Source organism: Mauremys reevesii, linkage group 12 (assembly GCF_016161935.1).
Source record: "Mauremys reevesii isolate NIE-2019 linkage group 12, ASM1616193v1, whole genome shotgun sequence".
Classification (NCBI taxonomy): Eukaryota; Metazoa; Chordata; order Testudines; family Geoemydidae; genus Mauremys; species Mauremys reevesii.
Window position 1 is genome coordinate 10306764 of NC_052634.1, and position 24842 is coordinate 10331605.

General features: G+C 48.1%; 1 protein-coding gene across 2 annotated transcripts in view; it reads left to right on the plus strand.

Moving 5' to 3' along the window:
• Window positions 1-1755: 1755 nt before the first annotated feature.
• Window positions 1756-24842, plus strand: part of IGSF9B (immunoglobulin superfamily member 9B) — a 151244-nt gene continuing 128157 nt past the window's right edge. For both annotated transcript variants that reach the window (XM_039496563.1, XM_039496559.1), the window contains exon 1: window positions 1756-2282. Coding sequence is in view for 1 of the 2 variants with exons in the window: in XM_039496559.1 (XP_039352493.1) it covers window positions 2261-2282 (22 nt within the window). In the remaining variant the exon portion in view is untranslated. The remainder of the gene's footprint in view (window positions 2283-24842) is intronic.

Below are 24842 nucleotides of genomic sequence, written 5' to 3' on the forward strand. Positions count from 1 at the left end.
CCATGTAGACAAGGCCCATCATTCTCCTGCTTCCCGAGAGCACTGTGCGGGGACACAGCCATGGCTCCTTTCCGCTGAGCACTGGGTAGGCACCTAGACACCTCCCTGTCAAGACTCTGTCCTCTGATCAGAAGAGGCATTATGCTGCATGGTGCTTAACAGAGAATAATTGGCAGTTTTCCTTTTTTAATCACCTGAGGCAGGGACACCACTGGATTCTGCGGCCATTAAAATGCCGTAAAACAGAAGCACTGAGGTGACATCATACTACTTAAGGATTATTTTAAGGAGGAAGAATGTAGGAAACCTCTGTAATCCCTCAGTTTTTTAAAGCCCAACTCTGCTGGCCTGCTGGGATTCTCTGAATTCCCCTCCCCTGTTCTGAGTTTAAAGGTTTCTTCAACAAGCTCCTTGTGAGCCTAATACATGGAGATGAACCAGCATCAGCATATAGATTGAAGTGCCAATGGAACAGAGCTAGAGATGGTGGGAGCAGCTTCCAGAGTGAAACCTGCTTATGAATGGCGTGAAATGATGAGCAGACAGTCAAACTTGGGAAGGGAAGCTGGCCCTTGAAAGGGGAAGTCCCTGCTTTGTTACTAAGGAGGACCTACAGGGAGATGGTGCCCAGTGTGCAGAGGAACAATGGTGAAGGGTTTCCAGGGTTACCACTGTCCTGGCTGGAGGGAGCTGTGGTAGGAAGGGGAACATGGTGGAAGGATCCAGGAGGGGCCAAAACTCATTTATTCTTCTAAGTGTTTGCTCTTCTACCAATTTGTCACACGATGTCTTTTATCAGCTGGGGGGTGTTGGTGAAAGATGAGGTGGACCCATGTGCTGCTGTTTATCCACAGAGCAGGAGTAAACTCTCGTGCCCGCAGACCAACACACTCCACCCCATGACCCAAAGGGTCATTGTTCCTCATGGCGGCCTGGCCAGGCCTTGGCCTCAGCTGAGTCTGAAACCAAGGAGGCTGCTTGGGATGGTGGTTTCCATGCTGGGGATGCTCATCCACCAGGAACTGGACAGAGACCTCCACACCTCATTTCACATAGGTCACTGGCCAGCTGTCAGGTGGCTGGAGCTGGCTTAGACTCAAGCCGGTGGCCTAGAGGCAAGGCTCAGTTCCTTATTCCCAGTTATTCCTCTAAGGAGGCCTCCTTGTACAAAGAGCTGCTGCCCAAAGGGGATGCAGAGATTGCTGTCAGCGATGGATTCCGATGACATAGGGGCTGCTTGTGAGTCAAGTCTGTTGCTCAGACTTCCCATCCGTGTGAACCTTGTTACTAAGTAACGAGGTAATGGGACATCACACTATGAAGTGGCAACACCATCTCATTGTAACACTGTAAGGTTATGCTCCAAATAAACACAGGCTTCATCCATTGTTCCAGGGCCCAGGGGGCACAGGAGATATCTCAGCACAGAGGAACGTGTGTGGTGATGGCACCAAATAAGTGCCAAGAGTAGCTGATACCACCTCAACAACACGGGGCCAAACTCCCTGCTGCAGTGATTCCAGGAGCTTCAGGGGTGTTTTCCCGCAAAAGTATATAGCCCCAGATTTTTATTGCGGAAACAAAACATCAAAGGGGAGAATGTGATTGGGTGTCTACCCATACTGTCCCTGAAGGGGTTAATGGAGGCCTGCTGGACCAATTATCCTGTTGGCTGAAGGCTGAGAGGAAAACCCTGATTAGGGGAAGCTCACCTGTGTGGGAACAGGCAGGGCTTCTATAAAGCCAGGAAGTTGGCCACAGCCAGGGGGCTATAGGGAGGCAATCTGCAGCCATTCTCTGGGGAAAGGGAGGGGTGTTTGGGGGCTGAAGTAGTGAACAGCCCCAGTTGCTCCCTGGGAAGAGGAGGAGGAAGTAGAGCACTTGGCAAACCCCACAGAGGAGGAAGTATTGGGGAGAAAGCAGCAAGCTTGGCGACTGAGCAGACTGGCTGCATGTTGAAGGGTCCCTGGGTTAAACCCTGGAGTAGCGGGCAGGCCTGGGTTCCTCTCCCTGCCACTGGGGAAGTGGTACTGGTGGGGTAGTGAACTGGAAGCTTGTCTGTGGGAGTAACAGAGACTGAAGGACTCTACCTGGAGGGGAACACTGAGGGACCTAGCCAGAGGGCTGAGTCCTGAGGAGGATGCTGGTGTTCCTGGAGTGCGTGAGGGAGAGGCAGCAGACCAGTGACAGAAGGATGGTGTGACAGCATTCAAACAGCGGAAGAGGGCTTTGACCTCAAAAGTTAATCACCAGACTGATCATGAGGCAGCATCAGACAAGCGGTAAGTGGAGCACTGTTTGATAGAAACAAAGAGGCAGGCTTGCCTTCAAAGCACTACCCCTATACCACTGGTGTACCCCCAGCAGTACCCTGGGGGTACACTGAGGTTTTCCAGGGGCTAGGTTACTCCTCTAGATGTTTGCCTAATTTTACAACAGGTTACATAGAAAGCAGTAACGAAGCTGTAATAAACTAAAAATTCATACAGACAATGACTTGTTTATACTGCTGTATATACTATACCCAGAAATGCAAGTGTTTATATTCCAATTTATTTATTTTTATATGGCAAAACTGAGAAAACCAGCAATTTTTCAGTAAAAGTGCACTGTGACACTTTTGTATTATGTCTGATTTTGTAAGCCGGTAGCTTAAGTGAGCTCAAATTTGGGGATATGCAGGACAAATCAGACTCCTGAAAGGGTACAGTTGTCTGGGAAGGTTGAGAGCTACAGCCTGCGGGACACAGGTAGGAATTCAATCCACCTACCCCCAGCTGTTTCTTCTTTGCCTGCCTGCCTTATCCTCTACTCTGACTTCATTTTCTTATAGGAGCCCCTCCCAATATGCTCTTGTGCTGGTTGGCCCTTTAAATGGGAGAGGGATAGTAGCAGCCACCTTAAGTGACTGTCTTGTGTCTGCTGTGGATTGCATCTTTCCCACCCTTTTAGCTGGTGAGTATTTATTTTTTCTCCATGTAGTTTTCTCCATCTAGGGTTTAAATGCCCAGTTACTCCTTGCAAGGTGTCCTCAGCAAACTTTCTGGTCTAGAATCTCTCCACGGTGCAGTCAGTCTTCCTGCACCCTCAGTTTGCTGCCTCAAAAGCGCCAGTGAACCCAAAAGCTTATTAGCTCAGCTGGGGTTAAACACTTCACCTTAATACACAGCACTGAGATGGTTCGTAGGAAAAATAAGAATAAATTTAACAAAACATGAATTTGTCTTTTAATTCAGCAAGCCCTCCTGCAATTAAAAACCAAATTATCCATAAAAATACAATGGACAATGTAATTCTGAACTCTTACCAATAAGCATGTTGCCAACTGGCACAAGCAGGTGAATCTCATCCATTCTCTAAGCCAATCAGAGTGGAGTGTGATGTATCATTTTAAACAGTTGCCTAAGCAACTGTCACTCTTGCAGTAGCATCCATCATGCTGAGCATCTCTGAGCCATTATCATTCCTTCAGAATAGTGAAGCTGCAGTAAGCAGCATTCATTTAGGTGCCTTAAGGGATAAATGTGACTCACATCACCTTGCAATTTATCTAGCAGTGGGCATAAATATCCCATGGCATAAGTATAATCGCACTGACATAATCTCTTCACCTAGCGGAGCTGGCCGTGCAAAGAATGGCCCATCAGTAGACCCATGTGCAAGGAAGATTTCAGTTGAAAACAAATTACATTTTTAGAAACCAATGAGTTCTGCTAATTGAGTTTCTCCTTCTAAATGAATAGTGTGAGCTTGTTTTACTGTGAATGCGTGTGAGAATTTAGTTCGGGTCTATTTAAATAAACCTGGGGTGGTGGGCAGACCAAAGCAATAGAAGACCCCAGCCCCTCAGATGAGGGAGGGGCCACAGAAGACATAGCTTAGCTGATTATAGGGGATGAAGAATGAAAACAGGCAGATTGCAGGTGACACCAAGCACAGAACCCCAGACAGCATCCACCCTCCTGGGAAGGAGTTCAAGGAGTCAGTGAAGGCCTCCCAGAGTAATTCTGCAGGGAGGAGGGACCAGAAAAACACTCCCCAGTCAGAACCTGCTACTTCCATCCCCCTGACCAGCTTCTTCCATCTGGAGTTAGGGTCTAGTTGAAATCCTGTTCCATGCATTTTACAAGCACTGGCTCCACCAGAGGGAGCTCCTGGGTGTTTAACTCAGATCATCTTAACTGGGACCATCTACAATGGTGTGGATGGGAAGCCGCAAGTGTTGCAACTTCATCTCTTCTTCCTAGCCCCATCCCACAATGTTGCGTCTTGCACTGGAAATTAATCTGCCTCTTCCGTTGTTGCTGAGCACTGTGGGATAGATGCTGTGGTGTCCCAGAATGCCCTGGGGCAGATGTGACTACAAGGCACCTACGAATCAAGGGCCCCGCAAAAGCTTCCTCGTGGTTCTCTACTTGATGCATGTTGAATGTCTGCAGCTTCCAGTGGAGTCAATGGGAGCTGCAGGAGTTCAACCCCTCTTAGGATCAGACCCTTCCTGTAGACAATGGGGGAAATCCTGATCTCCTTGAAGTCAATGGGAATCTTGCCATCTCATTCAAGAGAGAGGCTCTCAGGGACTAGATTCCTCCATCCCACCCCTTCCTCCTCCACTGCTGAGTTCTCTGAATGTTTCATTCCAAAAACAGGCAGGGAGGTCTCCTCAGATGGCTGGCAGGAGCACAGTTTGAGACTCCTTGTCACAGGTTGGCTGGCCCTTTAAGGGGAGCTGGGCCCCACCTCAACTGTGACTGGTCAGCAAGAGGGCCTTGTTGGAGTAGGGAGCTATAGGAAGTAGATTGGCTCCAGTGGCAGGCCTGGTACTCATGTGAGTGACTGGTATAGAGGATCCTGTAGGGAATAGGTAGGCCCCTGAGGAAGACCCAGGCTCAGGGGCGATGAATGGGTTTATAATGGGAACAATGCTGAATTGTTATATTGTGAAGTCATAAAGCTGAAGTCCCGAGAAAGAGGAGGGGCTGGAGCAGACTATAGGTTTGGTGTCAGTCCTATCAGGCCAGAAGCTTATGCTCACTGAGTGCCTCTAGCAGGGGTGAGGTCACACTGGGCATGAATAGGACATTGTGCCAGTGGGATCAATGCACAAAGCAGTAGCACCTGCCTTGCCCAGAGCACCAGCTGGTTCTGCTCCAGTGTCGAAGGCAGTGACACCCTATCCCCCATCCTTTTGGCTGCCACAAGAGCAAGGGTGTTTCATAAGGAGCCAGAGACATGAACCGCCAACCCAATATGGTGTAATTTTCACAGTGCAGCAGGAAAAGGCTCATCCCTGCTGGCGTCTGGGAGCTAACTAGTGCAGCAGCTGCTGCTTGGAGCAGGGCGAGTGCAGGTTAGTTGGGGGCAAAGGGAGGGAGGAGGCTGAAATGTCAGCAGTGTGTGGGGCTCATGGGGTCAGCTCTGGAAGTGCCACAGTGAATGTTTAAAAAGCACTTAAGAGGAGCCTCCTTAACCCTCTAAATTTTCTGATGAGTAGCATAATGCTGCAGAGCCAATATCTTGTTAACTCCCCGGCCTCAGATGAGTGGGAGGCAGCATGAGGAGGCGGGAGCAGGGGCTCTTGTGGTTTTTTCATATCTTAGGTTGGTTTGTTTGAATTTTTTTTCATGGCTTTAAAAATAACCTGGTGTGTCTCCCTGAGGTCTGCCGATGCACTAATGGCACAGCTGTATTGTAGGTGCCTGTTGCATCCGCCTTTAGACCAGGCGGTCCCCATGGATGGGCAGCCTTAGGGTGCCTGTCTGGTCCTCCTGATGGGATAGTTTAGGACTAGCTGGGATCCTTTCGCTGCCTTTGCTTAGAGAAGGTCCACCTTCCTGGCTTGTGGTGCCCTGGATTAGAATGGTCCCCTCTGCTGTTGTTAACAACCATGCACCATGGGACCTTGATTTGACACCTCAGCCCAAAGACCTTGCCCTGCTGAGATACTGGTTCATTGCTAATGCTGAGAGGGGGGGACACCGCCAGCATCCTCTTTGCAAGGTCTCCCATTCGATTACCTTGCTTCCAGTATGAATTGCAGCAAGGTCATATCCTACCAAGGTTGACAACATAATGATAAAAAGTGACAAGAGTCCTGTGGCACCTTATGACTAACAGAAGTATTGGCGCATAAGCTTTTGTGGGTGAATATCCACTTCGTCAGACGCAGACTTTGTCGCTTTTTACAGATCCAAACTAACACGGCTACCCCTCTGGTAATTAACATAATGATACTGGGTCAACTCGTTATTCCAGCAGATCTCCCATGGGCTGCAGTGGGAGGTTCAGCTGAGTAAGACCTGCAGGACGGTTCCTCTCTTGGTTTTAGAAGTTATTGGCCAAACCCATACTGCTGCCCTAAAGGCTGTGAGTGAGGTCTCATGTGTTTTTTGCCAAGTGAGTTTTGCTTTGTAAGCTGTTATCTTCTGCATTCATTGGATGGATAGATGCAGCAGCGTGTGGGCAGCTGGGCTGTTTGCATAATAGGTATTTTGCAGTAACAATTTCATTTCTTTTTAAAAAGAAAATCTTGTACAATGTGGCTGGTTGGAATATACCAAGAATCAGCTGTGAACTACTCCTTGTCAAGCAGGAGTCCAAGGTCACACTGTCTCACCTCTGAAAGGTGGGACAGACAATTCACCCCCCCCACCGGATTTGCAGTAAGATCTTCGATCTCACCTATCACCTTGTGAGCAGCTAAGATACCGTGGAGATGAGTGAGGACTAATGTCAGGATGGTGGATGCATGGAAAGAGGGAGATAGTTGTGAGGCATTGATGGTTTCCATACTATTGTTTTCCATACACTTACTAAAAGGCTGTTTGTAGTTTTCATAGATGTGCCCAATTCATTGTTACTCTGCATCCTGTTTGCACAAGGTAAGGGGCTTCAAATCTGCCTTAAGTCCCCTGTAAGGAACACCTTTGGCATAGGGAGCCCTGCACTACTGCCCTGGGCACGAAGGGCATTGATGGGTGAGAGGAGAGACACACCCTGGTGATTCTGCATCCCTGCAAAGCCCCAGAGGGATCATGGAAGCAGGGGCACAGATTAGGGCAGCTCTAACCTGTACTAACGGTGAACCCAGTCCCACAGTCTGTGCAGTGTAGGGATGACTCTGTCCCCCAGCCATTACGACGGGCCCGCTCCGAGGCTGTTGCTCTGTGCATACTCGAGTAAAAGTGTCATGGAAATGGGTGGGAGCTGGGATTCCAGTGCACGTGAGGACCTGCGGATTGGGCCCATTGCTATTCCTTTCCCAGAATGGACTTGGCAGCTGTCACTAATTCCTAGTCTCTCTCTTGGCCACAGGTGTGAGATAGAAACACCAGGACCATCAGTACTGTGCCTTTCCAGCTGATGGTGTCTCTGATGTAAAGATTCCTTGAAGCCCCAAAACAAGAGTGCAAGAGTAAGGCATTCAGCTCAGCTGTCTGAGGGTTTCATCCACACGGTTTGGCATTAGGTAGCATCCGCAGCCTCACAGTGCAATAGGCTACAGGATCCTTACTGAGCAGAGGGGACCCTTTTGACACAGCTGAAGCAGACGGCTATGCCCAGAGGGCTGGGGAGAGAAAACAGCCGGTGCTGGGGCAGTGTTTGGACTGGAAGCCTGGCCAGCTGGCTTCATCGCCTCGTAACATTGAAGGCCAGGTCTCAAGGTTGGACTGAGGGTGTATGGAGCTCTGGGAAATGAGCAGCAAAGCACAGCTGTACCGGGACACTGATATACCAGAGCCATGTGCCCAAAGCCCGGTGACCCAATAGCGGACCCTCGCACTGTGGTACAGCACAGCTATGGAAAGGCATTGCACCTGCATGGCGATAGCATGGGCTTGCAATGCTGTGTAACCATTTAGCCTGGTATTTATTGGGGACATTACTACTTGATATTAAGTCCTGCTATCGGAAGGCTGCTGTCCCCTACAGCTCTCACCTCCATCTACCTTGCAATTAACTCAGCACAGCTTAGTGAGCTCAAACAGCAGCTGTAAATATGGCTGTTTCTCTTTACACCCGATTGAACAATGCTGCTCGGCTATGACAGTTCAACATGTCCTGGTGATCCTGTAGGACTTGGTTTGTTTTAGCAGCAGCAACCTCTGGAGCCCTTTCTGAAATCATGCTTGTCCTTGAATAAGGTAGTGAGAGAACTGCTTCCACCTGCTTTGAGGAGCATAAATCTGAGCCTTTTTTTTTTGCGCAGCATTAATGGGCGTTGTTTACAAGGTGCTCTACAAGTTCTTTCCTCCTTCCCATGAAATATTTGCATATTCAAATACCCTTTTCTGCCAGCCCTGAAAGGCACCGCTTGGTTTGTTTGTTTCAATTTAAAAAATTTCCTATGAGCTTCATGCTAATGAGGAGCAGAGCGGAGCCCACCTGGCAAAGGCAAATGGAAATGTGTTAGGAGAACAGGCAGGGCTTGACAGCCCTGGAGGCAGAAACCTGACAGGGTCACTGCCATGTCTCAACCCTTGTTTGGAAAATGGACCCTTCTATGGGTAAGAAAGGAGCCCACTGGCCCATTCAGTCCTTGCCTGGTCTATGGAGGTGGCCAGAAATGGGGCCAATTAGTCTCAGTGGTGGTAGTGTTGAGTTTGTGACGCTGGCACCTGTCAGTGGGGAACTGGAGAGGCTTCTGTTAGGACAGCTGCTAGAGCCTTCAGCTCAGGTCTGGGCCCTGTTGTGCTTGGTACTGTATATCCATGTAGTAAAAGACAAGCCTTGCCTGGAAGAGCTTGCAGCCTGACAAGACACAGAGTTGGAGAAAATACCATTGTCCTCATTTTAAAGATGAACTGAGGCCCAGAGATGATGCAACTTGCCTGTGGTCACACAAGGTGTCTATGGCAGAGCTGGGAATGAACCCAGATTACCAGAATCCCAGTGCCATATGCCCCAAACCATCCTTCCTCCAATTCCTTCCCTATTCTGGCCATGATGACCGAACTGTCCTGCACCTGCACTGGCATCCTAGAGGTGAGAGGCCCCTTGCTAAAACTCCCTGCTATCCAGTGCTTTTCAGTCTGTCCTGGAAACTGTTCCCAGAGCGTGTGCCTTTGCAGTAGTCATTCGGCGTTGAGCAATGCACCTTCTGCAAGCATTGGGCAGGAAGAGAGATGGTAGAGGGGGAATCATGGCTCAAGTCTGATGGAAGCTACAGCAGCAGTAAAACAATATTTGTTTTTGCTGCAACAGCTTTCTAACAGATTCTTTTGGCGGAGCTGACTGCAAACTGTAATCTTAACTGTAGGACAGCTCCTGTTTCCAGCCTTTGGAATGTGAGAGACAAATTGTTTGGGTTACAAAAACATATGAAAAGCAACACATTTTGTTTTTGCAATATACATCGCTCTTCATGCCAATTTTTTAGGAATGAATTTCTAATCCACTTTGCAGATGCTTTTTAATAACTCCTCGTGTAGCTAATTGCTAGGGCGCATTTCAAAGCACTGAGCATGGGGCTCCTGCTTACACGACCCCCACTGACCTTCACATGTCTCACAGATACAATCAAACGCAATGCTAGGAAATCTGTGATGGATATGTCCCAATATAGGAACAGATACAACCAGTCCAGTATCCTGTCTCTGATAGTAGCTAATACCAGTTACTTCAGAGGAAGATGCAGGGAATCCCATAATCAGAATTATGGAATAACCTGCAGGCTTTTCTTCCTAGCCAATTGGTCTTGTGCTCTGAAAGCATGAGGGTTTTATACCTTTTATATTTATCTAATGTAACTGTTTTCATTATTCATATAAATATCTGATACTTTAGGGTTTAACACAGACCAGTAAGGGGTCGTGTTACCGCCTGCCTTGTAACCCTGGGTGTCTCTCTGCTGTGCAGCCTTGCTTCAGAGCTCACAGCACACTGGCCTCACCCTGGCTTCCACTGGTCCAGTTACTCTTTGCAAAGTGACCCCAAAACCCTCTCAGTCCTGAGTTTCCCCCGTACCCACTACCCTGTAGTGTCCAGTCCTCTTACTGAACACATACAGAGTTAAGTTTGCTGTTCCCTTAAAGGGACAGTACCCAGCATCTTATTCCTTTAACTGGGATTAAAACACTCTATTTTAATCAAAGCATGGACTGAACTGGTTTATATAAAAGTAAAACAAGTTTATTAAATAAAAATACGTAGGCTTGAGTATTACCAAGTATAAGGAATAAAGGTAGAAAGGGTTACAAGCAAACAAAACTAACAATACACTAAGACCAATACTTGATTTTAACAAACTAGAGTTTCTTGTTCAAAGGAGTGTTCTTACCAAGTCTCTTTCCAGCATGGCTGACCGGACTCTCTGGCCAGGATCCTTCACAGAGCTCAAAGTATATGGTTCCTTTGTCTCCTCAGTTGAAGGATAACTTTAGCTTCTCTCCTCCTCTAGTTATAGTCCATGAAATCCTTGAAATGTATTCTTCTGAAGGGTGTCCACAGAGAAAATCCCTTTCTCCTGTTGGCTGTAGACACCAGGCCGGTTCCCCCACTGCTGGTGACTTTTACAATGTGAATGATCTCTTCTTGCAACCTCAGATACAAATGAATAGCTCTGATTTTGGCCATACCTGGTTTAAGGTGTTGGCCTCTTTCCTTTGTCTAGAGAGAACCTTTTGATCACCCCCTTTCCCCCCCCGCCATGCCTGGTGAAAACATATTTTAGTCACAGATTTCCAGCACTTCTGCACAGTTCTTTGTAAGTTAACATGTCAAGCTGCGTCATTCTCAGGGCAGACTGTGAAGCAGCAGGTCACAAACCCCAAACTGGTTGTGCGCTCTAGACTTAGATTTCATCAACTGAGTGTCAACTCCTCAAGCACTGACAGACGGCCTTGGAATGGAGTCAGACAGTCCCCTTGGGTTCTCCGATCTATCTTGCCACCCAAAGCTTGTCTTCATGATAGATGGTCCTGTACACCAAAAATCGCAACAATGTTCAGGTTAGTCCCAGTCCCAAAGGACATGTCACTTACCCCAAGTCCATAGCACCTGTGATATTATACCAAAGACAATGCTCGTAGCCAACCCTATAATAAATTAACACAAGATTTATTAACTTAAAAAAAGTGATTTATAAAGTTAAAGCAAGTAAACATGCACACACAAATGAGGTTTCAAAAGGTGATAGAAGCTGCTGCGATACACAAGCTTGTGTCCCCTTAGGGGCTAACCCAGGTTAAGCAGCTGGAGATCCCTTGTTTATGCTTAGAAATCTTTGCCCTTCAGCGTGAAAAGGTGATGGGACAAGTTCACCTGTATGTCTGCTCTTCATGGGTGTGGGGAGAGCAATCAACAAAGTCTTGTCCTCGGGTGTTTCACAATGGCTTGTCTGCTGTCTATGGGCCTACTTTTGCTGGGCAGGAGATGATACCTCTTGTGACGAAACTAGTATTTCACACTTGGCAATGCTTCTCTCCTGACTTTGGGGAGGTGGGGGGGAGATTAATTGTTTCAGAGCAAACACCTAAATACTACCTTTATAACATGTGATACAGATATTACAGGTGAGAACGCCTGCAGCAACTCACAAGAATTTCATAAAGGTAAACACATTTTTATAAATTTAATACCTTTTTTAACAATACTGAGACACAGGTGGGCCAGACTGGCTTCCAGTTCTGCATTTGTCAGTGTTGAGTGAGGCCGAGGGGCCTGGCATAAGCTGGCACCTGGTCTGCCAGCATCACAATTCATATGTACATAATGCAAGAATATCAATGATCAGTGGGCTGTTAGTTTTCCATTGAGATAGATATAGATAACATTCCAACCTTTGGGTAAATATCATGCCAATAGTGTGCCGGCTGGCAGTGGGGTGCTCTTAACATCACAATGTATTGTATTTTATTGAATCCTGCTATATTCTTTGTCTAAACGATATCTTGTGGCAGAGAGTTCCACAGGAGTCACGGTTACAGGGTTAGCTGCACCTCTGCCCCTTCTCTAATCTCTCCAATGGTTTCAGGCCTCATGCCTGGGGTGGAATCCTCCAATTCTCCCACTCGTAGCCTGGAATACTGCACCCTGTATGTCAACTGGGCTTTCCCAGTATGTCTGACTGGGTTCAGGTACCTGCAGTTCTTCCCTTTGTGAGTCTGTAGCCAGCAGCAAATACTGTGATCCGAAAGAGCCTTCTTAAACCAAATATTGTTTCATCTCAAGAGTAGGAACGAAGTTAACAAAAGAGAAAAGGATTTTTGAAACAACAAAAGGTCTACACACAACTGTCTCCCCCAGAGTCCTAGGCAGGTCTATCTTAGCCCAAACTCTGAACCTGTGGGATTCTGGGACTGAGTCTGTTCTTTCACTCCCTCTCTGCCTCTGAGGGCCTGTCTTTAAATCCACCCATCAAGTTTTTTGTTCTCTCAGCTCTCACGCTTGAACCTGCTGTCCGAAACCAGTTTGTTGAGCTCTGCTGGGAGTCCGAACCAGAGCTGCCAAAGCAAATAGCTCTTGAGCTGTGTGTCGGCATTTGCTGGGAAGCGTGTATCTGGTTCTAGCTCCCACTGCCCTTCCTGGGTGCATTTCCTGACCATCCTGCTGTGCACAATAACCGTCTATAAGTCATAAATTATTATGGGCAACTTGGAATCTGTTCCAACAGGCTAAGTATGCATTGTGTTTAAAATCCAAAGGTTTTTTGATCCACTTAAAATGTATTGTCTTCCTCTTCCATGGGAGGTCCCTTTGCTCTCTTGAGGGAGTGTATGGTTTCCCATCTCTGTTCCGTTCCTTATTCTGTATACCTTTCTCACATCTCCCTTTTTCATCTCCTTGCTCATCGGTCCTTATGTTCACCATCTCCCCCAGGCTTTGAAACTCCTCTAGCACATCTCAGCATCCTTTCTATTTCTACTGTGTTTTTTTTCCAGAAAGGAGATGATCAGAATAGAACTCAGCATGCTTTTGGCAATGTTTGTCCAAGCTGGCATCAGCCGTTCTTCACATAATGAAAAATGGCCAGACTAATTTTTTTTAAAAAAACTGGTTTGTAATTAAAGTTCTTCTATTAGAGAAGTACCAAAGAACCCTAGAAAGTTGACTATTTTTTCTATATTTACTTCCATTGCCTGTGTTTTCCTCAGTGACTGGAGTTCCAATTAAAATAACCTCCTTATTAAACCATCAGCTCTTCAATAAAAGCAGGAGCTAAAAATACAGCAACACAACTTTTTCTCCCTTCTCCTACATTTATGGCTCTGTATCCATTTGAGTCCTGATCGGAGGGATAACTGCATCTGCTTTTCTCTAGCCCAGCCTCCAATGTGTAAGTTCAGTTGAGCAGCATCAGGATTTGCCACTCTTACAGTTGCTGCTTGTGGTCACTATATAAGCCTGGCAGTCAGGACTCCTGAGATCTATCCTCATCACTGTGCATGACATCGGGCAAGTCGCTTACTCAGCACTTTCCATCCAGATGCATCCTAAAGCACATTGCAGATGGCAGGTGAAATCCTGGCTCTGTTGAAGCCAATGGCAAAACTCCTCTTGACCACCTTAGGACCAGGATTTCTCCCTGCATACACAGGGAACGCGTCACTTCCCGATGACGTGCGGCTGCTTCTGGGGTTGAACTGTAGCGTCTGTCCATCACGCAGCAGTTGGGGATGGGAAATGAAGAACTGGAATAATTTTGCCCAATGAAATTGCTGGGAGTTGGGAGTGGAATTTATGGAGGAAGAATGTAGTTATCCAGACTAGAAGGTGTCCAGAACACTGGACTTAACACTCTATCCTTACGAGCACTATGATATAATAGCCACAGATGGTCAGGATCTCCGTTTTACATCTCATCTGACAGGCAGATCAAATCTCACTAAAGATCAAGCCAGTGCATGTGCAAGCAGCTGTCTGTAAATTACGTGACACATTCTTTGGTGATGTTTTCAAGATTCCCCCTCACCTTATTACACTGAAACAAACACTGTCATACATAATGAAGGACCCCCGCACCGCCAATGCATTATGTAATATATGGACCACCCCCAATTGCAAAACAAGACTCCAAATCCTTTAGCGAGAGAGGGAGAGTGACTTGCTTTCATTACTGCACAATACACTCGATTCCTCCTATCTTGCCATTAATCTGCCTGTAACATTAAAATGCAGCAGTTTTCAGCTGACCCTGGGAACTGTTGTTGAATGTCCCCTTCTAACCATATGTCTAGAGACACGGCAGGTAAATAGCCATTAACTAATAACTAGAGTCAAGCCCACATGGTAAAGCAAAAAATGTGAATGCAGTTGAAGAATAGGCAATTGAAAGCTAATGAAAATGGCTTAGATTTACAGCCAGAGAAATTCAGTCAGACCCTTCAACCCTGTTTGGCATTACCCAACTCTTGCAAATAAAATAAAGCCGAGGGAATTATATGCAGAGAACCAGCTTTGCCTTTGTAATTGAGGCACAGAGTGACCTGCCCAGAAAAGTGGCTTGGAGCAGCTTAATAACAATGATTGTATACTTGTGCGTAGTGCCTGTATCCTGCAGGATCCCAAAGAGGCTGTACTTCTCAGCCTGCCGTGGCTCAAATGAGGGACTGCAGACGGAAATGGGGAAATCATTGTCGAGAGGGTGTGATTCCTATGGGGCCCTGCAGGGATGGGTTCCTGGCCCAACGATATTTAATATTTTTATCAATGACCGGGAAGAACATATAACATCTCTGATAAAGTTCGCAGGTGACCCAAATTGGGAGACTGATAAATAATGAAGAGGACAGGTCACTGATACAGAGCAATCTGCATTGCTTGGTAAGTGGAGTGCAGTCAAACTATGTGTTTTAATATGGCAAAATGTAAATGTGTACATCTAGGAGCAAAGAACATAGGCCGTACTTACAGGGGTGGGGTGGGGTGTCAGAGATTTGGGGGCTGTGGTTGATGACCAGCTGAACATGAACTCCCAGTGCAATGCTTGAGTCAAAAAGGCTAATGGGATCTTGGTTGCATAAACAGGGGGATCTGAAGTTGGAACAGAGAAGTTGCTTTACCTCCGTTTGGAACTGGTCTGACCAATGCTGGAATCCTGTGTCCTGTTCTGGTGCCCACAGTTCAAGAGATGCTGATAAATTTGGGTTCAGAGAAGAGCCACAAGAATGATTAAGGATTAGAAAATATGCCTTAGTGATCGACTCAGAGATCAATCCATTTAGCTTAACAAATAGAAGGTTATGAGGCAACTTGATTAGTGTATGGGTGTCTACATGGGGAACAAATATTTGATAATGGGATTTTCAGATTAACAGAGGTGTAATATGATCCAATGGCTAGAAACTGAAGCTAGACAAATTCTAAAAGATCTGTTCTTGGAATTATTTTGGAGACCGTCTCTGGCCTGCGTTACACAGGAGGTCAGACTAGGTGATCACAATGGTCCCTTCTGGCCTTGGAATCTACAAATCTGTGACCCTTCTAGGTGCTACTGTAATAATAATAGCATGCTCATCTTCAAGATATCAGGTATTACAAATGGCCAAGCTCTCATATCATTCTTCAACAGCAGATTTCAAAGTACTTTAGAAAGAAGTCAGTATCATTAGCCCCATTTTACAGATGGGGAAATTGAGTCTCAGAGCAGTGAAGTGACTAGCCCAAGCTCACCCAGTGCCAGAGGCGGGACTAGAACTCAGGGTGCACCCAGTGCACTGTCCTCTAGGTACTCTTATTGCCAAGAGGTGGGACATGGAATGTTGCAGATAGGGTAACCGGACAGCAAGTGTTAAAAATCAGGATGGGGGTGGGGGTAATAGGAGCCTATATAAGAGAGAGCCCCAAATATCGGGACTGTCCCTATAAAATCGGGACATCTGGTCACCCTAGTTGCAGAGCACAGACACTATTATAAGTAATGAGGTAAGAGCATAGCTTCACAGGACTGAATCTTACCAATGTAAAGTCAGAAAATGAGTTGCATGGGAAAAAATTGTAGCACAAAATCATGTGTTCTTAATTCTCGATTGCTGGTTTCTGAGCAGGGCCAGTTTTGTAGGATAACTGTCTATTCTCAGCCCTTGTGGTCTACTTGAGTTGCAGATCCATAATCTCTTAACTATTTTGCCGTTGGTGCAAGTGTCTGTTCAGGACTCATGGTGCCCTTTCAGGTTCAGGCCTTTTCTTACGGTCACTAAATGCTCTTCGCCTTTTAAATCTCATTATCATTATTTCACTTCTCTTAAACTCTACGTTGTGTAAGTCTCAAAACAACCACATCTAAGAAATCATTTTAAAAAACCCTCCTGAGCTAACTCAGTACAGCTAGCAGGGCTCTCAGCATGACATGGGGGGAACCATTCCCAGCAGTAAGCGACTGAAGGGAATCTGAGTGTAGCGCCATTTCTTGTAACCAGCCTCTAGGCCCGAGCTTGATACCCCTCCCATGGGGGTGAAATTATGCTCAAGTGTTAAAAGTCAGAGAGAGCCACCCAACAATCTGACTGTGTTTGTGCCAACTGGAGCTGGGACTGTATGAGTTTGTCTACGCTGCATTGTAACCCTGGGGCCTGGGCTTGTGGACTTTGCTTTTCTTTGCAATGTAGATATACACAAACAGAACTGAGTCTCAGACCTTAAGCCCTGGATTAATTGACTCAGGCTTGCAGGGCCTGGGCTGCAGGGGCTACAAAGAGAAGTGTATGTGTCCCCACTTGGGCTGGAGCCCAGGCTCTGAGACCATGTCCCTCTCTGGCAAGAGCCTTGAGCCCAAGCCAGCAGGTCCACAAATGCTATTTTTAGCCTTGCAACCCAAGCTCTGTGAACCCGAGTTAACTGGCAGCGGCTGTGAAACTTGGTACCATGGGTTTGTCTTTGCAGTGTAGACGCACCCAGTGCTTCCAAGTCTGCACTTGAGCCTGTACGCTGCATTGTAAACCTGGGCTTACAATCGACGGACTTGGGTCTCACAGCAACACTAATGCCTCCATACTGCGCTGGGCAGGGACTCAAGTCAGAGAGGGACTTGGGCTCTGAGCCACTCCCCAGCAGGGTCCTGGTCCCAGGTCCTGACCCGAGTCAGACTGATCTGAGTGTTGACAGAAGGGGGATTTGGGTTCAAACCTGCTTCAGAGCCTGGGCTTATTGTGCAGCATGGACGACCCTTGTCTACCTTGGAATTTGGGGCGAGGGCTGGTCTAGTAGTCAGCATTGCTGAGCACCTACAATGCCAGTTGAAGTGTATAGAGAAGAGCCGGTACTCAGCACCTCTGGCAGTCAAGCCTTAGAGGACAGCTGGCGAGGGGGTGCCTGCTTACTACTACTGTACTATGTTGCCGTAGCGGCTGGTTGTATTAACTTAGATGGGATGAATGGTCCCAAAAGAGCTAAAGGTGTTAACATGACTCTGAGACTGTCCCACGTTAACCAGGTTTAAACGAGGTTTGGAGCTTGGTATACAGAGACCTCAGCCTGCCTGGTCCCCTGGCAAGCACGTTACTACAAAACTCTTTGGTTCTTGATTCAGGTGACCAGGGAAAAAAGGGCCAACAGTTTGAAGCATTTGAAGTGTTAAATAAGGCTGTATTTTAAATAACATCCTTTGTTCCCTTTCTCGTTAGCTGGGCAGAGTCTTTAGAAGGACCCCCTGTCCCCAGTCTGGCAGCCTTTTTTAGATGGTAATAACTGTCCTTTGGGGAGAAAAGAAGTTAGTTGATATGAGCTGGAGCTGATGTTTGTTTTTATTGTCAAAGTCCAATCCTGTTTCCTAGCAGACTGAACCAGACACGCACATGCCACAGGGGAGAGAACAGCAATGATAGAAAATACAGCTTCTGCCACTGGTGTGGACTCACTTGTAACCTCCCAGTTGGTAAGAAACAGACCCAGCCCATGGTCTGATCCACCACTCCTAGACCTGGCTAACGTACCAGCATTGGGCTGGTTGGGGCATTGCGTCTTTCTGATCAGAGGCTTCCAGTGCTGTTCAGAACAGGTAGTGGTGGCTGGCTAAGCCAGACTCTTCTGAGACAGAAGGAAAAAGAAGAGGGCTATAAAGAGGAAAGAAGATGGAAAAGGACACACAGAGTAGTGTGTGACAAAGCCTCACATCCCAGATGGTGGTTAGGATTTAGCTGGAGGTGGCAGTGTCATTTGGGTCCCTCTCCAGCCCACTTTGGCTGGGACATGTTTCAGGATGAGGAAGGTCCAGGGTCCCAGGAGACAGTGGGAGTGGCAGGCATGATGGAAGCTAGTTCTTTCCACTTCTTTCAGTTAGTCAGTGTCGCACTAGCCAGCTTCCCCTAAAAGTCCTTTAAGGACCCCAAAAGGGTGGAACAGCCCATCCCCTTGTTACATTATCAATCAATTAGGCCTACTTTCTGATGTGTCAGTTTTGGTTCATGGATTTCTGGTCTCACGCTGTGTACCAAGCATGATCTTAATGCAGTCCTTGAGCTACATCTGTCAGCCTTTTCGCTTTGACTAATTCAGTGTGTCTTGCTTTTGAACCTTCTCCTGTCAGCATTTGTTCCTAGGTCATTGTGATATTTTGTGAACTTTCACTCTTTTCACAGTTGAACTCACAATTAAGGTAAATTTATAGGTGCAATTACTACAAGTGGCAGTGTCTAGACTCAGGGCCCCATTGTGTTAGGTGCTGTACAAATACATAGTATGAGACCAGCCCTGCTTGGAAGAACTTGCAAGAGAGAAACTGAGGCACAGACCAGGGACTTGACCTCCCTGAGGTTACCCAGGAGACTAGTGGCAAGGCTGTGATTCGAACTCAGGACTCTGGAGGCTGAGTAGCACTCAAGAAAGGTAGCTGAGAGGCTGCAAAGGTCCCTTTGGAAGAGTGATGTATGGGACATTTGATTGCTGTTGCTGTGAGCTGGATTGGGAGCGATGACTTGGCTCCATCTCATGTCAACTCTTCTGAGCCATCCTGTGCTCCTCTCGTGGTTCCTCTGTAGGCTCACTGCAGAGTCAGTGCTGGACGGGTGCCCAGCTCATGCCCAGGAGAAGCCCCTTACTACTTTAGCAGCCTGTGCCTGCGCACACTAGGGTTGCCACTGAGGTATAAAAAGGGGGACACGCGGGATATTCCTGAGCCTGTAAAACCAGACAGCTGGCAACGCGTAGTGAGCCCTCTTACAGATTTCCTGCGACAGTTTCTTCAAAAAGGGAAAACCTGGACAGGTGGCAATCCTAGCGCACTGCTGTATCTTTATTTTTCCTTTGGTCCAAATGTGCCGTTAGCCTCTGATAAGAAGTGAACTGCGATGATCCCAGTTGTGAGGGAAAGTGACAGGCCTGGGAAGAGGGGAATCAATCACTGTCATGCCCAGAACTACTGGGAGATCCTTCTTAATGTTGCCTGGGCCCAACTCTGCAGCTGCTGAGGTCAGTGAGAAACAAGGCAGCGGGAAAATAAACCAGGAAAGTCACTATTGCCCGTGTATTCCTCCTTGTCTCTCAGGATTTGAATGCTAACGTTCTAATGATGCAGCCAATCATTTTCACTTAGGTGGAGAATTCCCCATACACACGTACACGCTGCTCTTCTCCCTGATGAGCCATTTCTCCCTCTGCCATTCTTTCTTGATATCTTTCTCCCTTCCCCCGTTCCTCATCAGTGGATTTGATCTCGCCTTCCGTCTCCAGGGTTACACAAGCTGCCAGACCCTTGGAGAGAGCTGCCTCTTACTGAATCCGAAGCAGGGAAGACCCCATTTGTTTCACAGATGCTAATGCTCACTGAGCTCTTTCTGTAGGGGAGGGTGGTCTGCAGGTCAGGCCGGGCATGTGTCCGTAGGGCTGGATGCGGCGGGAATTGGCTGCAGGTTAGGATTGTGGTGCATCATCAGAACTGCATGGGGGGAGGGTAACAGGGTGCTGCAGAGTGGGGTTGAAGCCCCACACAACAGCACCGGCCCCGATCTAATTGACCGGCACTGCAAGCCCAGTCTGGGACAGCTTTCCTGAAGGAGCTTAAATCCACAAATGGCTGCCCCTTGTTCTGTTCTTGTCCAGGGGACAAGAGAATGCCAAGCGTGACACCGACACTGGAGTGGCCTATTGGTAAAAGAAGCAAAAAGTTGGCGTCTAATTGGACTGAGCCAGTACCTGCTTCTGTCGTGTGGGCCAATGATCTGTAGGTCTCAGCACAAACTTGGGAGCTAGGAACTCCCGAGTGCTAATCCCAGCTGTGTGACTGACCTGCTGGATGACACCTGCCCTCTCCGGGCCTCGATTTTCCCAGCTGTACAATGGGAATATCTGCTTTCCTATCTTCTAGGGGGAGTGGGACAACTAATTGCTCGGAAGTTGAAAAGTATGAGGTTGTGTCAGTGCTGCAGCTGATTTCACGTGGAGTATTTCTCCTTAACTCTCCCCCCATGTGCTGAGCAGACCTTGGGGCTTTAACCCGCCCAGCTGTGACACAAGCTCTGCAGGCCAGGTTTTTGAAGGTATTTAGGCATATAAAGATGCAGAGGGGCCTTGCAGGATTAGCACTAACTGGGAGTTAGGCACCTAATGGGGTTAACTAAATGCCTATCTGCATTTTTAGGCCCTTCATTCACTTGCCCATGCACTAAGTCTAGATGACCGGCTAAGTGCATGCCAAGTTTGGGCAGGTAAAAACCTCTCTCCGCTTCCAGGCAAGCGAGCAAATGCTCAAAACAAAACCAAACAACCCGCCCTGGGCCTGAAAGCTCTAATCTCAGTGCACTTTGTGTCCCTTTCTCGTGCTTCTCACATCCTGTCGCTCCTCCCCAACCTATGCAGCCTTTTGTAGAACTTGAGTCACTCCAAAGGCCTCTGCAGAGCAGCCAGGATTCCAGCTCCTCTTCTCCACACCTGGCTGTTGCTTAGTGCCTCATGAACAGTGAGCTAGGTAGGGTCTGATCCACTGTGTTAGAGAGAAGGGGGAATTTTGCTAGGGACTTTGCTGAAGGCAGGATTGGGCCAATGAACGCAGGGCTGCCCCGGAAGGGATGGCGGCGGCAAGTGAGGCAATTTGCCCTAGGCCCCACAGGGACCCCGACGAGAATATAGTATTCTATAGTATTGCAACTTTTTTTATGGAAGGGCCCCCCCAAAATTGCTTTGCCTCAGGCCCCCTGAATCCTCTGGGCGGCCCTGCATGAATGCCACTGTGTTTCATGTCTTGCTTATAGTTCAAACCCAACTCCCAGGCAGGGCCTGTTGAAATCAAACTGTCCCTGCCTGCCCTGGGTTTAGTTCAAGCACTAGTTTAATTGTGTTAATTAACACGGCTGTTTAATTCCCCCCCCCTTTCCTTTCTCTGTGATGGAGAGAAGCAATTTTTGGGGTGTGGGTGTGCTTGTAGCGAGCCTGGTGGATGCACCGATTAATATTATTCACGAGGAGAGGGGCTGTGCTCTTCCATTTCACACAGAGCGCTGCATCAGGCAATGCAGCCAGCCAGAGCCAAGAAGGTGCATGCAGCCCTCGCGTTAGTGTGTTGGTAACACATGGGGTGTGTGTGCGGTGATTGTCCTAGTCTTGTCTTTACGATACAATATCATATGTATTGTGCTAAGTCTGGATAGCGAAATACCACAGTCACTTGTACAAAGGGAGCTGCCACGTGGCTAATCTGTTATGATTCTTTGCGTTCGTATGGTGAGGACCTCAGTGCTTGGCCAACATGCATTAGTCCGAGTCTCAGCTCCCACCAAGGGATCTCCATCTTATAGATGAGGAAACAGAAGGGGGAAATAAGTGGCTTTGCCCAAGCTGACATGGGAACGGGGCAGAACCAGGAATAGAACCCAGGAGTCCTGACACCAATCTCTTTGCTGTGGCAGTAGCTTTCACACTTCTTCCTATTGTTGCTTTCCCCCATCATACCAGCTTGGGGAAGGAGAAGAAGGTGCTGGATGTACTTGTTAGATTGCTGTGATTACGGCACATGCTGAAGTCTGAGGTCTCCATAAAATCCAGCAATTTCCAATTAAGGGTTGCTTAATTAGCTTCATGAATATTCAGAAGCCTCTCGCCATCTCACCAGCTCCTCCTGTGGCTGCACTCTTCCTTGGACTGACTCCATTTGATTCTATTAGCCAGGCCCTGCCTGATCGGGAGGGATTGTAAGAGACTCACATTCTCCCTCTGGCAAAGTCCCAGTCAAAGATTGCTGCAATTTGACACCTCGGTGAGCATTGCCTCCTGCTGGGATGCTAGGGGCTTGTGGGTGTTTGGAGGAGGTGGGGTAACTGCAGGTGTGAGACGAAAGCTTTGCTACCTGGAATGCTGGTGCACAGGAGCACCTCGGAGCACCCTACAGGACTTGTGCAGGGGCCGCGTGGGACGTTACTGTGAGGCCAGTGTGCTCTAGATTCATACCCTGGCTTGCTGCACAGAACTGTCCTGTGTAGACAAGCCGTAAGGAATCCAGGGGCATTCACTTTGCATCTGGGTGATGGTTAGAATAGGCAGAGCTGCTTGATGCCATGTGTAACAGGTGCTTTTAGCTGTATGTTTTTCTGTGTGAGAATCAGTGCTGCTGAGAGGTGCCAGATTCAGCACAGGTGAAAGGTACTTGGGGGGCTTGTGGCCTCCTATCAGTCCACAGAGCAGGTATGAGACAGACAACTGCACCGCAGGCCTGGTCTCCGTCTTGTCTCTGCGAGAGTGGCCCAGCCCTGCCCTGCTGGACCTTTTAGCACTAAGAGGAGAGTGCAATCTCCATTTGGCCTTTGGCCTCACCACTGAGGCTGCCAAGTTTTCCAGCCCATGCCAGCGGTTTGTTGTTCTCTGGATTCCTCTAAGAGCTTGGCTGAAACCCACCCAACTTCACTTCACATGGGTCACTGAATACAAACAACTTTTCTCTCGCTGTCAGCCTGATGTGGATTTCGGCCCTGTGACTTTGACCTTGTTTGTAACTGGTGGTCTGGGCGCAGAATTTGCTCTGGTGTGGTTAAATGTAACAAGGGGGAGATGATTTGTACGAGCTGGGTTTGGTGCTGCTTGAAAATGGAGTTAGCTCAACCAGCACAAATCATGGCTGGCTTTGTCAGGACACACTGTGCTACACCTAGAGACTCCATCGGAGACTGGTGTCCTCTTGTGAGGAGTGCTGCACAAACGTACATTGAGAGACTGTGCTTTCCCGGAGGACTCGCAGGAAGTGAACTTGTATCAGAGGGGTAGCCATGTTAGTCTGTAGTCACAAAAACAACGAGGAATCTGGAGGCACCTTAAAAACTAACAGACTTGTTTGGGCATAAGCTTTCGTGGGTAAAAAAACCCACTTCCGATTCATGGAGGAATTGAACTTGGGTCTCCTGTGTTGCAGTCCAGCCTCTTACCCACAAGACACTTCCTGCAGACAAGCGTCCAGGCAAATGGCTGTGGTGCCCTTCCCAGTCCCCTAAGCCATCCTTCCGCACTCCTAGCACTGTGGCATTGAGCCTGAATTCCCAGATCCCACTCTCTGTATGGAAGTGCAGGCTCCCAGTTCTGCCCCGAGGGCCTCCCAGTTCTGCCCCTAGCATAGCATCCCTGCCCTTGAAGAAGGTGACAGACTTAGACAGACTGTCTCTTGCCTCCGAGGCGTTTCATTTGCTGCGATCTCTGTTTAACGGGGAGGTAATTTCCCAGAGGTGCCTGTGGTTGCCTTAATGTGAGCTGTCAAAATGATGTAAAATTGCACAGTGCAGGCTGCACTGCTCCCTTTATTCCGATACATCTAATGTGACAATTTTGTCAAAGCTCGTTTTAAAAGCTGTTTTGACTGGGTGCTAATGGCTTCTTCCTAATCAGCCAATTGCCGGCGCTGATTTCCTCCAGCTCGGCAGTTGGGAAGTGATTTTACAAGAGAATAAGCGCTCCTGCCTCCGGGACAGCGCTGGACCAAGTGCAGGTAACCCGATGGCCTTGTTAATGCCTCGTGACCCTTCCCGATGCCTGCAAATGTGTTGTGAAGGCTGGGCACTTCTCCTGGCATGCTTAGTGTTAGTGTACGGGATGCTGTGAACTCCTGTCCTGATGTGTTGGCTGCATCCTGCAGCTCAGGTTCTGAGGAATGTGAGGAAAAGCCAGGGTGGGTCAAGCAGTGAGTTAATGCACCAGTTCTCATCTCTGGAGGCCCGAATGTAAATGAACAGCTTGCAGATCATCCGCCTCCTCAATGCAGGACAGAGCTGGTTACATGCTATAGCACTGAAAATGAGCAGGGGCCTCTGACTGGGAGCGCAGAAGGTGCTGCAGATCAGGATGGCGGTTCACTGCCAAAGGCTTGGATGGGGGTGTGTCGGGTGTGCTCAGTCCTAAAACAGGACAGGATGAAGGTGCATCAGCAGAGCTGTGTGGATGCATCTGTGGGTGAAATCCTAGGCATTGCTGTGGGTCAGGACTGAGGCGCATTGGGGGCAGAGGGCACAGTGGACGGCTGGAATGCAGGGCATACTGCAGATTTGGGACTGAGGTGTGCTGGGGAGGGCAGGCGAGAGTGGCTCAGGACTGGAATGGCAGGGGGTGCTGCAGGTTAGACTCAGGATGCGTTGACCGGGGCAGCTTTGAATAGAATAGCCATGGTGCAGAAAGTCCAGGCTGAGATGTGTTTGGCAGGGCTGCGTGTCAGAAGCTTGTACGGTCCTTGGTTGTGTTGTGTTGTACTGTCAAGCTCTCCCCTATTTAGAGAACAGGCAGTGATGTGAGCCCAGCTGCAGTGGCAGAGTTTCCTCCTTTCACCGGTGATGGAATGGTCTCCCCAACTGTGCAGAGGGCCTGAGGGAGAGCTCAGCAAGGATGGATTCATCCCACAGGTGGATAGATGGAAGGCTCCAGGTGCAGGGAAGGTCTCAAGGGGAACAATCCAGGGTGGAGCTCAGACACGTTCTTCCAGGATGGAGCAAAAGGGCAAGAGA